The sequence below is a fragment of the Anabrus simplex genome, chromosome 4, assembly GCF_040414725.1.
Source record: "Anabrus simplex isolate iqAnaSimp1 chromosome 4, ASM4041472v1, whole genome shotgun sequence".
NCBI lineage: Eukaryota > Metazoa > Arthropoda > Insecta > Orthoptera > Tettigoniidae > Anabrus > Anabrus simplex.
Genome location: NC_090268.1, coordinates 262,129,702 through 262,143,508, shown reverse-complemented (window position 1 = coordinate 262,143,508; position 13,807 = coordinate 262,129,702). Strand labels below are relative to the sequence as shown.

The window sequence follows — 13,807 nt, the reverse complement described above, 5'->3', positions numbered from 1 at the left end:
AGTTTTGTGATGTCATTTGTGTAGAGCGTACTATTATATGGATGTCAATCTTTGACAATCTAAGAACATGATAGGAAACGGCTTGAAGCGAGAAATAAAGGAGAAGAAACAGCTGATGATAACAATACAGAGAAGAACAGCTAAATTCATTGGACACACATTGCATCATAATACCTTTCAAACCAATCTACAAGAAGGAAAAATCTTAGGAAAGAAGGGAACAGGTTGACCTAGGAAGCAATTCCTTCAAGTACTGATACAAAACATTGGATGTACTTCCTACTGTGAGATGAAATGACAAGCTGAAGACAGAAGACAATGGTTGAATCGACAAGGCATTGCCTTTAGAGATTGATCGATGATTGTATCAATCTCAACAAAAGGACAACGTTCTTTACCTCGCCATCATGTTTGCTCATGTTGATATTCATAAACTGAGAGTTAAGGTGAATGGTGAAATAGAAGCTAGTTCAGTTGTTACAAGTACGGTAAACTCCATTAAAGAGTGATGAAACTGTGATAATGTTTAACAAATTTAATAGTTTTGTAGAGAATTATCAGACTGTATTTTTAAACAATCCACTAGAATTATCCTCCAAATTGATAGGTGTATCAACATCAACTATTAACAGCACTAAGAAAGAATAGGTTACGGTAGGGAAACTTACCACACTAGGGAAGAAGAGAAAGCATGTCCAACCAACGTTAGGGAAGTGTGGCGAATTTGAGAGGTCTCCTGTGAGTAGGAAGGCTTACAGCTTCCAGTTTAAAAACGGGTCTCCTAACCAAAACAATCTTTCGCACACTGTGAACAGTGATGATGGCCTGTCTGATTTTAAACCACTTGTTTCAATGCTACAATGTTCTTTGTTTACTATAATATACAGTAAAATATTTCTCACATATCAAGTACACATCCCATAGTCAAAAAATTAACAATCACAGACTATGTTAACACAGATACATCAAGCAAACCCTCAGCTCCCGTCACCTGCACCAGTTCGAGTTAATCTATGTGGCAACTAAATGAGCAAGCACATACAGTTCATGCACATCTGTTCTGGACTTACAGTACCTGCTCATCTCTGTCATATACTTCATCTACATAACCATTGCCATTGTCTTCTTCATCAAATTCAGGGCCATCATCAGGTTCTTGCATCACCTGGAAAGAGGAAGAACTTGGGAGTTCTTTCAGGCCAGTAGAATTAAGTAACCACAACCATCCCAAAAACCTAACACTGATTATGTACCCAAAGACTCCCCTGCTCTCCAACTCAGCAAGGGCTTCTTCTACTCTTCAATTTTAGAGGCATTATCCTCAAATTGTGCATAACTAGAATCCAGCTGCTAGACTTCAGATTCTAAGCAAATGCCTGTACTTTTTTTCCAACAGCAGGTTCATACTGATGACTTCTTTAAGGGGTTTAGCTTCAACATCGTTAACTTCATAAAGTAGATGAACAATTTATTTGTACACACATAATACAGTTTACATATAATGCCAAAATGAGCCAATTTTGAAAACTCACACCTGCCTAAGAAAAGAGAGGGCAATGCTCACATGCAAACAGGAGGAGGAGAAAGGATGGTATTTCTCATGTAATGATGAGTAATGGTAAATAATTTATCACCAAATTGTGTGCTAAAAGCCTGGATTAAATTCCAAACCTCTCCGCTGTGCTCATATGACAATGACAATGTTGATGGTGATTAATCAGTTCGGTTGGGACATAAAGTCTTGAGCAGAACCCCCCCCCCCCCTCGTTTTATTCGATAGCAGTAGGCTATGTATTGCCACCAGGTTTTACCCCCTCCCTTCTTACTATTATATATCACGTCGTTCATTTCATCTCATTACTCCTCTGATGAGATGACATCAGGAAGGGCATCCAGTCATAAAAACTGTCGAAGATTCATCTCACTTCATTACTGACCCCGTAGAGAAACAGCACAAGGGTTGGACATACATAATTTGTACAAGTTGTTTTTGGATGCACAACAAGCCACGTATGCACCGCTTCCATTCCATATCCACTGTGATCAATATACGAAGTTCCACTTCAACAACTGACAATGTCCAATCAAGTAAACCAACAAACTTTTCTTTATTTTTAATTAGTCCTTCATAATTCATGGTCTGTAATATGGAAAGTTAGATATTTCACAACTGGAATTTGTTTGTACGAAGGCAAGTCAGTAACTATCTGCTAACAATTTTTATAATTACATTTTTCAACATTGTCAGCCTACTTTTCAATGCACATGGTCCACCGTTTCACAAGCTTTCTGATACCCTCTGCAAAAAAAGGTTTTTGGATGCACAGCAAGCCACGTATGCACCGCTTCCTTCACCTGTTGATCGGAGCTGAATCGACGGCCTCTTAGAGCATTTTTAAGTGGACCAAACAGATCGTAATCCGATGGGGCGAGATCCAACACCTCGAAACGCTGCACCTGATGAGTTTGAGCGGTGTGGGCAGCAGTATGTGAACGCGCATTATCATGTAATAAAAGAACTCCCCCTGACAATCGAAGGAATTGTTGTGAATTGCAGGTTTCAGATTGTTTACCAGCATATCACTATAACATTCACTGTTAACTGTTTCCCCCTTTTCCTGGTAATGTTCCAGGATTGACCCTTAAAAGAGTCCCAAAACACTGTGAGCATCACTTTTCCTGCAGAAAGTTGACTCTTGAATTTCTTTTTTTTGACTGGGGATGTTAAGGCTACATAGCAACATACGATTGTAAAAGCTAGACCATAAGGAAGCATAATGATTCATTTGAGCTCTGCTGTTGGAGAAGGATACTGCATATCCCTTGGACAACCAGGAAGACAAATGCATGGTTTATAAAGAAGATCAAGCCAGACTGGGCTCTTGAGGCATTCATTACAAGGTTACAGCTCTCATAATTTGAACACATTATGAGACGCTCTGATTCATTGTAAAAGACTATTATGCTTGGGAAGGTGGAGAGGTCTCAGAGACGAGGGCGACCAGCATTGACATGGATAGACTTCTTTAAATCCAACATGAACATGTCACTGGATGATCTGAAGTATATGGTTGAAGACCGAAACATCTGAAAACATTGTATCATCAGACAACTGTAACCCTTCTTTTCTTAAAATAAAGTACATAGGGTTTTCAGAGACCTGTCATGACAGCTGAAGATCCATGGTTGGAATCCCAGGCAAATCCCCTGGCCAAAGATCTGTAAGCCTATCCATCGAGTGTTTTGGATCTTTGTATATGCTGTGCATTGTTCTGTGTGTTATATTCTTGTGTTTATAGTAGCTAATTTTGCTTTCCTATTGTGTAGTGTATCATGGCTTTGTTTTCTGAGACTCAGGGATACCATTTAGCTACAGTAGAAGTCCGTTATAGCGAGAATTCATAACAGCAAAAAGTTTACTCGCTATAACGGATTGTCGTTATATCCGATTTTCGTATAAAAGTCAGAACCCCCTCCCCCGCACATTAAAATCAGTACGAAACGGCAATCAGTTTGTTCATAACTTGCGTTTCCGCAGTTGATATCCACACTACGGCTTACTTGTTTATTATTTTTCGCAATCCGATACTATGTGAAAGTGTATGCTTTAATTTCATTCTGAAAAAAATTGTACCGTATTTCTCCGAATCCAAGATGAACCCCACTTTTTTCTTCAAAAAATTCAAATCAGGCTCAAAAAGAACTTTGTAAAATCACATGAATGCCTTGTTGTACAGTAGGCATACACATTTTTAGATGCCGAACATTGCCTTCCGTCACGCCGTATTTTTTTTTTTGCAGCTGCACAATTATTCTTCATTTTCGCAGATTTAAGGACCATTACCTTAACATTGTCATCATAATACCGAAGAGAACCCATTGAAAATTTTCCGGCAATACCTATTCCATGCGTCTCTACAATACAACGATCCATCAGGAAATTATTCTTGCTGACTATAAAACTGTTACTTTTATGCAGCGTCAGATATAACCGGCTACCGCTACACGCACGTCTTGCTTGTCGGGTTCGGCCAAATTCAGCGGCTAGCAATATATAGGCCTAATCAACGAACGAGTTTATTGCGCCACGGTATGGCCATTCTGTCCTTGCGTTTTTCGTGCACATACCCCACAATTTCATCTTCGACTTCTTTAAAGCGTCCTTGTTGCGGACCACTGAATGCATTTTTTTGTATAGTACGCATTTTTTAGCTCTTTGTCTTCACGCTACCGCCAAATATTGGCTTTAGTTAGGCCTAATGCCGTATTTTGTTGCGGCTGCACAATTATTCTACATATCCGAGTGTTTAATAACCATTAACTTAAAATTGGCATCATAATATCGACTAGAACCCGTTGAAAATTTGCCGGCAATACCTTTTTCACATATCTTTACAATACGACTATCCATCACGAAAATATTCCTGCTGTCTATAAACCTTCACTTTATTAAGTGTCAAGTACAATAGACGCGTTATAACTCTGCCACTGAGTAGCCATGGCTTTTCTAATAATTCGAAGAGCCGCATGTTTTGATGCAATTCTGCAGATTTGATAAACACACAGGCAGTGTACAACCGGTGTTCGCGGCTAGCGATGTATAGTAAAGAGGCGGTCATTTATTGTCAACGAGTTCTGTGCGCGTGTGAAAAGAAGCAGCGAGGTTACCGCGGTAGTTGTCAGTGGTATCCATTAACTTACTGTTAGGCCGCGAATGCAACAGCCCTTGAGTTTTCGCATGAGATTCTGAGGAAAAAAAATCTTGGATTAGGAGAAATCTGGTATCACTCCAGAGATATGAAGAAGATATGAAATATCCTCTGAAATCAGTGATGTACTCTGCCGTATCTTGAGGTGTATCAAATTCTTAATTAATTTCTGTATATAACATAAAAATTAAGGTATCGTTTACTACAGTCTTTATTTTTAACGAGTTAGGAACTGCCATCGGCCATGTTATTTACGCATTTATTACGAAAACATGTTATCCTCTTTAATTTCGAATTTTCTTTAGAGAACAGCAGTCGATGGGTATTACTAATCATCTTCAACATCGCCTTTGAATCTCAACGAGAGAGCTCGCAAATGCACAAAGTGAGAAAACTATACCGTACCGAAGATGATCAATCGCATTTTGTTGCAAACGTTTCAGTTTTCTTATTCAAACAGTGTCGCGTATCCTAACTTAACCGTACTATACATATGATGAAAACACACTTCAAGCGCCAGTAGAGAAATGATAACTAGCTCCCTATAAATTTTCATAATAGCCTTTCCGTAATTTAACCAGATGCGACAAAATATAAACGGACCTCTGAAATCAATTAAGCACTCTGCCATATCTCGAGGTGTATCCCATTATAACTTAATTGCAGTATTTAGCCTCAAAATTAAGCAGTCCTTTAGTCAGCCTTAATTTTTAACGAGTTAACAACCGTTATTGGACACGATATTTACGCCTTTATTACGAAAATATGTTCTCTTTCATTTAAAATTTTCTTTACGGAGCAGCTGTCGACGGGTATTACTAATCGACTCCGATATCGCGTTCGAATGTCGACGAGAGAAATCGCTAGTGCACTGTAACGGTTCAAATCCCGTTACAAGATGATATCTGTATTTTTATTATTTTATCTGTATTGTTATTGTTATTATTATTATTATTATTATCATTATTATTATTATGTCAGTATTATTATTATGTTATCTGTGATATTGTTACTATTATTGTAATTATCAGTCTTATTTAATTCGATTTTGCAATTGCCTGTTGCTTGCAAGATTGTACTTAGATGTGTGCATATATACGTATGTGTAGTATAACACTCAATACCTGTACAGTGAGAATTGTTGTATATATCAGAGATTGGGTGTGACGTTGGGACATTGTGCAAGATTAGTGGCGATTCTGCCAAGTCATCGCCGCGCCATGGCTATGTCATCGTATTTATTTAGAATATGCGCTCAGAGAGTCAGCCGCCTCCGGGCTATTTCACCACTGTATGTAATATTTGCCGCGTTGTGGGAGTATGTCATTGTTATTTCTGGAGATTACGTAGCGGTGTCAACCAACGTCTATATAAGGTGGGTGCATATTGTAGCGTCAGTCATTAGTTATACGGATGCAGTACAGTGAAGAAGTCTACTAGATCAAGAGGCCTTAGTTGGTCAGTGAACGAGTGTGAACGAGAGATGGAGCAGACTCAGTGAGCCATTAATTATTGGTCATTGAGAGAGTGAGACCAAATGGTTGGTCCGTCACTTAGTGGAAGACACGGACGCAAGGGCTTACCGTGAAGTCAGAGAGGGCAACCCAGGACCTACCAAGAGGTAATACCATATTGACTTACAAAGAAGTCAGATGAGATGGAGAAGAAGCAGTCACAAGGATGTATCACCAAGTTAGGCGTGACACATCTACAGTAAACACCAGATCAAAGGAATACGTCGTAATTACACTAAAAGTGTTGAAGGTACAGTCAAGTGAATCAGTGAGGGAAATATTTCGTATAAATTGTTAAATGTCCGGTCAAGAAGAATTCAAATTCATGCCTAGTTTCTTTCAGTTGCAATGTCATAATTTCATATTCTCATCTGTTTTATTGCTACAAGACTCACTATTTTTTGATATATTATTTAAAGAATATATATTGTTCTATCAAACGAATTCATAGTTTCATTTCATTGACAGTAAAATATCTTAACCTCAAAATTAATGGGGAAACCGAACGCCAATCTCCTTTTCCCAGAACTTATATGGTATGTTGTCAAAAGTAAGCTTATTACCCCACACCCTAGAGATAGTCAAGAGTCTCATTCTATTATTGCTGTACTGAGTGACAGCTGGCGCCCTTCAAATAACGTATGTGTAAGTAAGCAGGTAACAAGTAAGTTTGAGTACAAGGTTCGACGAGTGTATATTTTATATAATGAATATTAATTTTCAGATTTTCCATTTTAAATGCAGATATTTCAGATTTTTCAAGTTAAATGCAGTTTTATATGTTTGTAAAGTTAGTCAGCAATTCAGGAACATGTTCACAATGTGTCGACGCAATGTGGAACTCGAATAAATTCAGAATTTGTTCTGAATGACAGCATATCGTAGGTTCATTTTAGGAGGAGTATGCAAATTTAAGCCAACGGAATTATTACCGGTAAATGTTAGGAGTGTAACTTTGTGATGTATATTTGTATTTTGGGGATATGTCAAGGGATTTGAAGAGGGAAATTAATTTGAGATCGCGGACTATCACTAGTGAACCAAAGATGGACAAGGAAGACAATAACAAGTCATGTGACGACGAGGTCATTGCTTCTGCGGACATCCAAGGTGAGATTGAAAATAGGGAGCAGGTGAGCACGATGGAAGGTTCCGAGATAATTCAGGAAAGTGCAGAAATTGAGAAGCATACTGAAACTCAAAAAGAAATCGCGGGGAGACTGAACCAAGATATTTTAAATTTGCTGATGGCCTTATTTACCGAGTTCAGTAATGAAAATAAGAAGCTCAGTGAAAATAGTCAGAAAAGAATGGAGGAAAAGATTGATATTAGTAGCGAAAATAGTAATAAACGAATGCAACAAATAATTAATAGTAACGAAAATAGTAAGGAAGAGATGAAAGAATTAATTAATACTAATTATGAAAATTGTAAGAAACTGATTGAAAATAGTAAGGAAGAGATGAAAGAGATGAAAGAATTCTTTAGTAGTAGTAGTAGTAGTGAAAAGAATAAGAAAGAGATGAAAAAATTAATTAGTAATAATAATGAAAATTGTAATAAACAGATTAACTCTCTAAGTAATAAAATGGAACAAATGATTGGTATTAGTAATGAAAATAATAAGAAACAAATGGAAGAATTAATTGGCAGTAATAAAGAAAATTTTAATGTGACCAATAAGAAAATAGATGGGTTAAGTGAATCACTAAATTCTAAAATAGATACTAAGATAGTAGAGGTAACTAGTCAAAAGTTAAACAAAGAGTGTGTTGACCGTAAAGAAGGTGAAATGAAGTTGAATCGGAGCAATATTCATATTCAGACCGAGCAAGTCAAAGAAATATGTACAGAGAATATCGTAGAATTAAGTGATAAAAGTTCTAGTAATCGGGAAGAAATTCATGACGTAGTCGAGGAAGGATTGGACAGGGTTTGCAATGCAGTTAGGGAAGATACGAGGGAACAGATTAGTAGAATTGAACAAATTGAAAGCAAACTTGTGGAAGTCGGTGAACTACGGAACGAACAGGAAACGCTATCACAGCAGGTGAGAGAGAGAGAGGAAGAATCGCAGGATGACGTGAGAATAGTGGAAGAGAATGCTGAGAGAGCAGCGGAAGAAGAAGAAGAAGTTGTGAACTGCCAGGGAGTGATGGGGCAGAAAGGAACAGGTGAGACGGCGAGAGAAGTGGTAATAGCGAGTGGTTTGTTCAGTAGGGATGGTGATTTAAACAAGTTTTCTGGAAAACAGTTTAATTCGATAGAATTAGTAAAAGTAGTTGAGAAAAGATTTGCAAGTAAGTTGAGGAATAATGCTATTGAATGGGAATATGTGTTGGAGATTTTGTCTAATGTTTTCATTGGTGAAAGTAAAATATGTTTTCGAGTGTACTGGGATAATATGTCTAATTTGGGAGAATTTAGAGAAAATTTCATTGACAGGTTTTGGAAGGAATGTGTGGAAGGGCGCGCGCGTGAGAGAGAACGCATGATGTCTGGGGAAAGTAGTATAGTAGAGAGAGAGGGAAAAATGTTAGCCGTGTATCAGAGGAGAGGGGGTGATCATGATGAGCAGAGGATTAATCGTTGTGTCAATGGTGAGAGGAGTCAGAGGAGTAACCAGAGAGAATCGGAAGATGGGAGGCGTATGTATTTGAGTTATGAGAGAGAAGGTCAGAAGAGTAATCAGAGAGAATCGGAAGATGGGAGGCATATGTATTTGAGTTATGAGAGAGAAGGTCAGAAGAGTAATCAGAGAGAATCAGAAGATGGGAGGCGTACGGATTTGAGTTATCAGAGAGACTATGATAGTCTTAATATGAATGTTATCAAGGTGTCGTTATCGAGCCAGAGTATTTCAGATTCACAGGGAATCGGGTAAATAAAGTGAACAGTCCGAAGGTAGAAGTTGAACAGGTATGTAGTATAAGTAGTTGTGTAGTGAAAGTAGATTTAAGAGTATAGTGTGATTGTGACCTAAGTAATGTTAAGTGAGATATTTAAGTAATGACGTAGTCGTAGATAATGAAGTAATTAATGGTAGTAGTAAGTTCGACGTAAGAAGTGTTCTGGTAAGTGATGTAAGTACTTGTAATGCTGAGAATATACTGTAAGCAGTGAGGTAGTCGATGATGGAAATTGTGATATGAAGAAGGTAAGTGAAGGTACTATTAGATATTATAACAGCCGTTGGGTAAGTTACAGTGAGTAAATAAGATGATAGCGGTAGTAATCACGATAGAAGATGATTGTAAGTTTTATCTATGCGTTGTACCAAAACTTGTGTATTCAGTTATTTTAGGGGCTGAATTGGTTGCAAATCATGGAAGTAGAGTAGACTTTAATTTAGGTAGTGTGTGTTTGTTCTGGGACTAATCTAGCAAAGAAGTACGTGTTAATTACGATGGTCTGAGGTAAGTGTTCTTTGAAAAATATGAGAGGTAAGTGAAGTTGTTCCTAGTGAGAGGAAATGTTTTGTTGGGTGTGTTACGTGCCTGTACGACCTGTATCCGAGGGATAGTCGGTATGAGTCAGTGACGTGAGGTAATTTGAGTGAATTACAGGAGGAGTAATTTTGTTCGATGTTAGGTAAGCATCGAGATGTATTTAGTGGTAAGTGAGGAAGAACACGTATATGAATAAATTTGTAGTACATGACCATTGATCATTTGTGGGAGGTAAGTACCCCATTCAACTTAAAAATGCTAGTGACGTCTAAGAACAAATAAACATTATGCTGGATTACGGAATAATTGAACCATCTTGCAGCCATAGTATTGATTCTTTTAATTATTGTTGCCAAGGAGGATGTGATCTATTGAGATATGTAAGTTAATAAGGGCAAAATTGGACGAATTCAGTTTGAGTGACAGAGTGCTACTCAGAGTTCCATTTCATCATCTGCAGAGGCGGGAAATATGTTGAAGTTATATTTTTGTATCAGGGGTATTTCACTATTGTGAGCCGTATCGGGAAGTGTGCATATTCCTTAAAAGATTAGGAAGGGGATATTGTCGGTATTTATAGTATAATGAATGTAAAGAAGTATTTCACATGAGATTTGCTGAAATAAGAGTAAGATGATTAAATTTTTGTAAGAAACTGGCAAAATAAAACTAACATCTGCGATTGGCGTGTGAACCAAGTGTCGTATTGGTGTATTGGACGAATAAGTGCTACATTGTCATGTACTGTGTGACAAAAAAACGGAGAACAGGACATTGGACAGTTATCTGCGATAACAATATGCGAGAAAAGTTCTCATATAAGTGAATTTTCACAAAATATTTTGATATGTAAAAAAAGAAAAGAAAAAAAAAAAGAGAAGAATGTTGTATATTGATTGAAAATTATTTGTGTGTGTTAAATTGAGTGCTGTACTCTTGTGATTTGTATGAGAGAAAAAGAGAATGGGACACTGAACAGTTATCTACGATGGCAATGTGCGAGAAAAATTCTCATATGTGATGTATTATAAAATGTATGGATGCTGAAAAAGAAAATTATTGTTGTATATTCATTTAAAGTGTTTATATGTGTCAGTGTTATATTTATATTATGTTGTTCATAAATCAATCGATTCTTTGTTCTTCGATTTATTTATGAGGGAGGCGAATTGTAACGGTTCAAATCCCGTTACAAGATGATATCTGTATTTTTATTATTTTATCTGTATTATTATTATTATTATTATTAATATGTCAGTATTATTATGTTATCTGTGATATTGTTACTATTATTGTAATTATCAGTCTTATTTAATTCGATTTTGCAATTGCCTGTTGCTTGCAAGATTGTACTTAGATGTATGCATATATACGTATGTGTAGTATAACACTCAATACCTGTACAGTGAGAATTGTTGTATATATCAGAGATTGGGTGTGACGTTGGGACATTGTGCAAGATTAGTGGCGATTCTGCCAAGTCATCGCCGCGCCATGGCTATGTCATCGTATTTATTTAGAATATGCGCTCAGAGAGTCAGCCGCCTCCGGGCTATTTCACCACTGTATGTAATATTTGCCGCGTTGTGGGAGTATGTCATTGTTATTTCTGGAGATTACGTAGCGGTGTCAACCAACGTCTATATAAGGTGGGTGCATATTGTAGCGTCAGTCATTAGTTATACGGATGCAGTACAGTGAAGAAGTCTACTAGATCAAGAGGCCTTAGTTGGTCAGTGAACGAGTGTGAACGAGAGATGGAGCAGACTCAGTGAGCCATTAATTATTGGTCATTGAGAGAGTGAGACCAAATGGTTGGTCCGTCACTTAGTGGAAGACACGGACGCAAGGGCTTACCGTGAAGTCAGAGAGGGCAACCCAGGACCTACCAAGAGGTACAAAGAAGTCAGATGAGATGGAGAAGAAGCAGTCACAAGGATGTATCACCAAGTTAGGCGTGACACATCTACAGTAAACACCAGATCAAAGGAATACGTCGTAATTACACTAAAAGTGTTGAAGGTACAGTCAAGTGAATCAGTGAGGGAAATATTTCGTATAAATTGTTAAATGTCCGGTCAAGAAGAATTCAAATTCATGCCTAGTTTCTTTCAGTTGCAATGTCATAATTTCATATTCTCATCTGTTTTATTGCTACAAGACTCACTATTTTTTGATATATTATTTAAAGAATATATATTGTTCTATCAAACGAATTCATAGTTTCATTTCATTGACAGTAAAATATCTTAACCTCAAAATTAATGGGGAAACCGAACGCCAATCTCCTTTTCCCAGAACTTATATGGTATGTTGTCAAAAGTAAGCTTATTACCCCACACCCTAGAGATAGTCAAGAGTCTCATTCTATTATTGCTGTACTGAGTGACAGCTGGCGCCCTTCAAATAACGTATGTGTAAGTAAGCAGGTAACACGTAAGTGTGAGTACAAGGTTCGACGAGTGTGTATTTTATATAATGAATATTAATTTTCAGATTTTCCATTTTAAATGCAGATATTTCAGATTTTTCAAGTTAAATGCAGTTTTATATGTTTGTAAAGTTAGTCAGCAATTCAGGAACATGTTCACAGCACATAGCGAGGAAACGATGCCGAAGGTAATAGATCGCATGCAATATCGCTGGGGTGTAAAAATATTGGTAACGGAAAAAATCGTGCGCGCTTAATCGCTCGTAATAACGGATGCGTCAGTTATAGGGTTCTCGCTGTAACCGATACACAGTTTAATATAGGAATTTTGAAGGGACAGAAAAAAGTCGTCGCTATAAAGGAGTTCTCGTTATATGCCGTAATCGTTATAGCGGACTTCTACTGTGTTTTGAATTGTGTTTGGTCCAAGGTTATTTTTCTCGTCTTTTATTATTGTTCTCATGGTGTTAATAGTAGGTTTCACTTTTCTTGGTTTTATATATAACATTTGCAAGTTACTTCAAGATTTGCACTTTTGGAGGGCTGTTAGCATGCTGTATCGCCAAATGGTATCATAGGCCATATCCAAACGGAACAAGACAACCACCAAATGATGTTTTCAGAGAAAATCATTCTGGATATATACATGTGCACCAAGTGGATAGCGGTGGAGCAAACAGCCCAAAAACCACACTGATGCTTGGATGAAAGTCCTCTTTTCTCCAAACACCATACAAGTCGCCAATTCATCATCCTCTTTAACAGTTTACACAGGCATTTGGTGAGAATATAGGTCTATCCTCCTGCATATTTTTGGCGTCTGTCAGGCTTGAGGAGAGGGATTACTATTTCTTCTTGCCACTGTGATAGAAACACACCCTATATCCAGATTCGGTTGAACACCCCAAGAAGATATGACAGGCTAGCTCACTGAGCTGCTTCAAAATCTGGTTACGGACATTCTCTAATCTGTGATGCGTGTCCTTGCAAAACAGCAAGGCGCTGCGGAGTTGCAATTCCGTACGGTACGATATAATTCTCTGAAGGCTGAATTACAAAACTCAAATGGTGGCATTCTGCCTCCTGCTTCAGAGCCAGGAAATCAGGATAGTATTTCCCAGAACCACACACATCTGCAAAATGACCTGCCAGATGATTTGATTAACAAGTGTGGGTGGATCAGTAATGATACTGCATGCAATGGATATTCCTTGTACTAGAGATGGACCAAGTGCACCTGAAATGCATCGAAGTTTAATTCTCACCCGAGATGAAAGCGTATGTGACGTCATGGATGACAGATACCATTCCCAAGAAGCTTTCTTAATCTGTAAAATAAAACTAGCACCTTATTGCAAAGTTTCTTAAATGTTACCAAATTTAAAGGGCTTTTACACTTTATACGCGTAACTTAATATAATTTATCTGGCACGCAATCAGTTCACAACACCATTACAAATTACAGCACTACCGTCAGTGGTCTGCCAGAGCAGGGAAAGACCATGCAGCAGGGAATTCACTGCACAACATCACATCAGCATTAATCTTCTCCATGTGATGAGTTGCTTCATCACATCCAACATCACTGCTAATATGATCCAGATGAAAAAATTATAAAATAAAAAGCTTATAAACAGTTAAAATATGCCACATAGGCAGTAAAATACTGAAATATGATACAATAGTCAAAATCACAAAATTAT

At 37.6% G+C, this 13,807-nt stretch overlaps 1 protein-coding gene across 3 annotated transcripts in view; it reads right to left on the bottom strand.

Moving 5' to 3' along the window:
• Mgtor (Megator) overlaps positions 1-13,807 on the bottom strand; it is a 546,425-nt gene that overhangs the window by 127,701 nt on the left and 404,917 nt on the right. For 2 of the 3 annotated variants that reach the window (XM_067145519.2, XM_067145521.2), the window contains exon 29: positions 1,076-1,165. The exons of the other annotated variant lie outside the window; for it this stretch is intronic. In XM_067145519.2, coding sequence (XP_067001620.2) covers positions 1,076-1,165 — 90 coding nt within the window. The remainder of the gene's footprint in view (positions 1-1,075; positions 1,166-13,807) is intronic. 3 annotated transcript variants of the gene reach the window in all.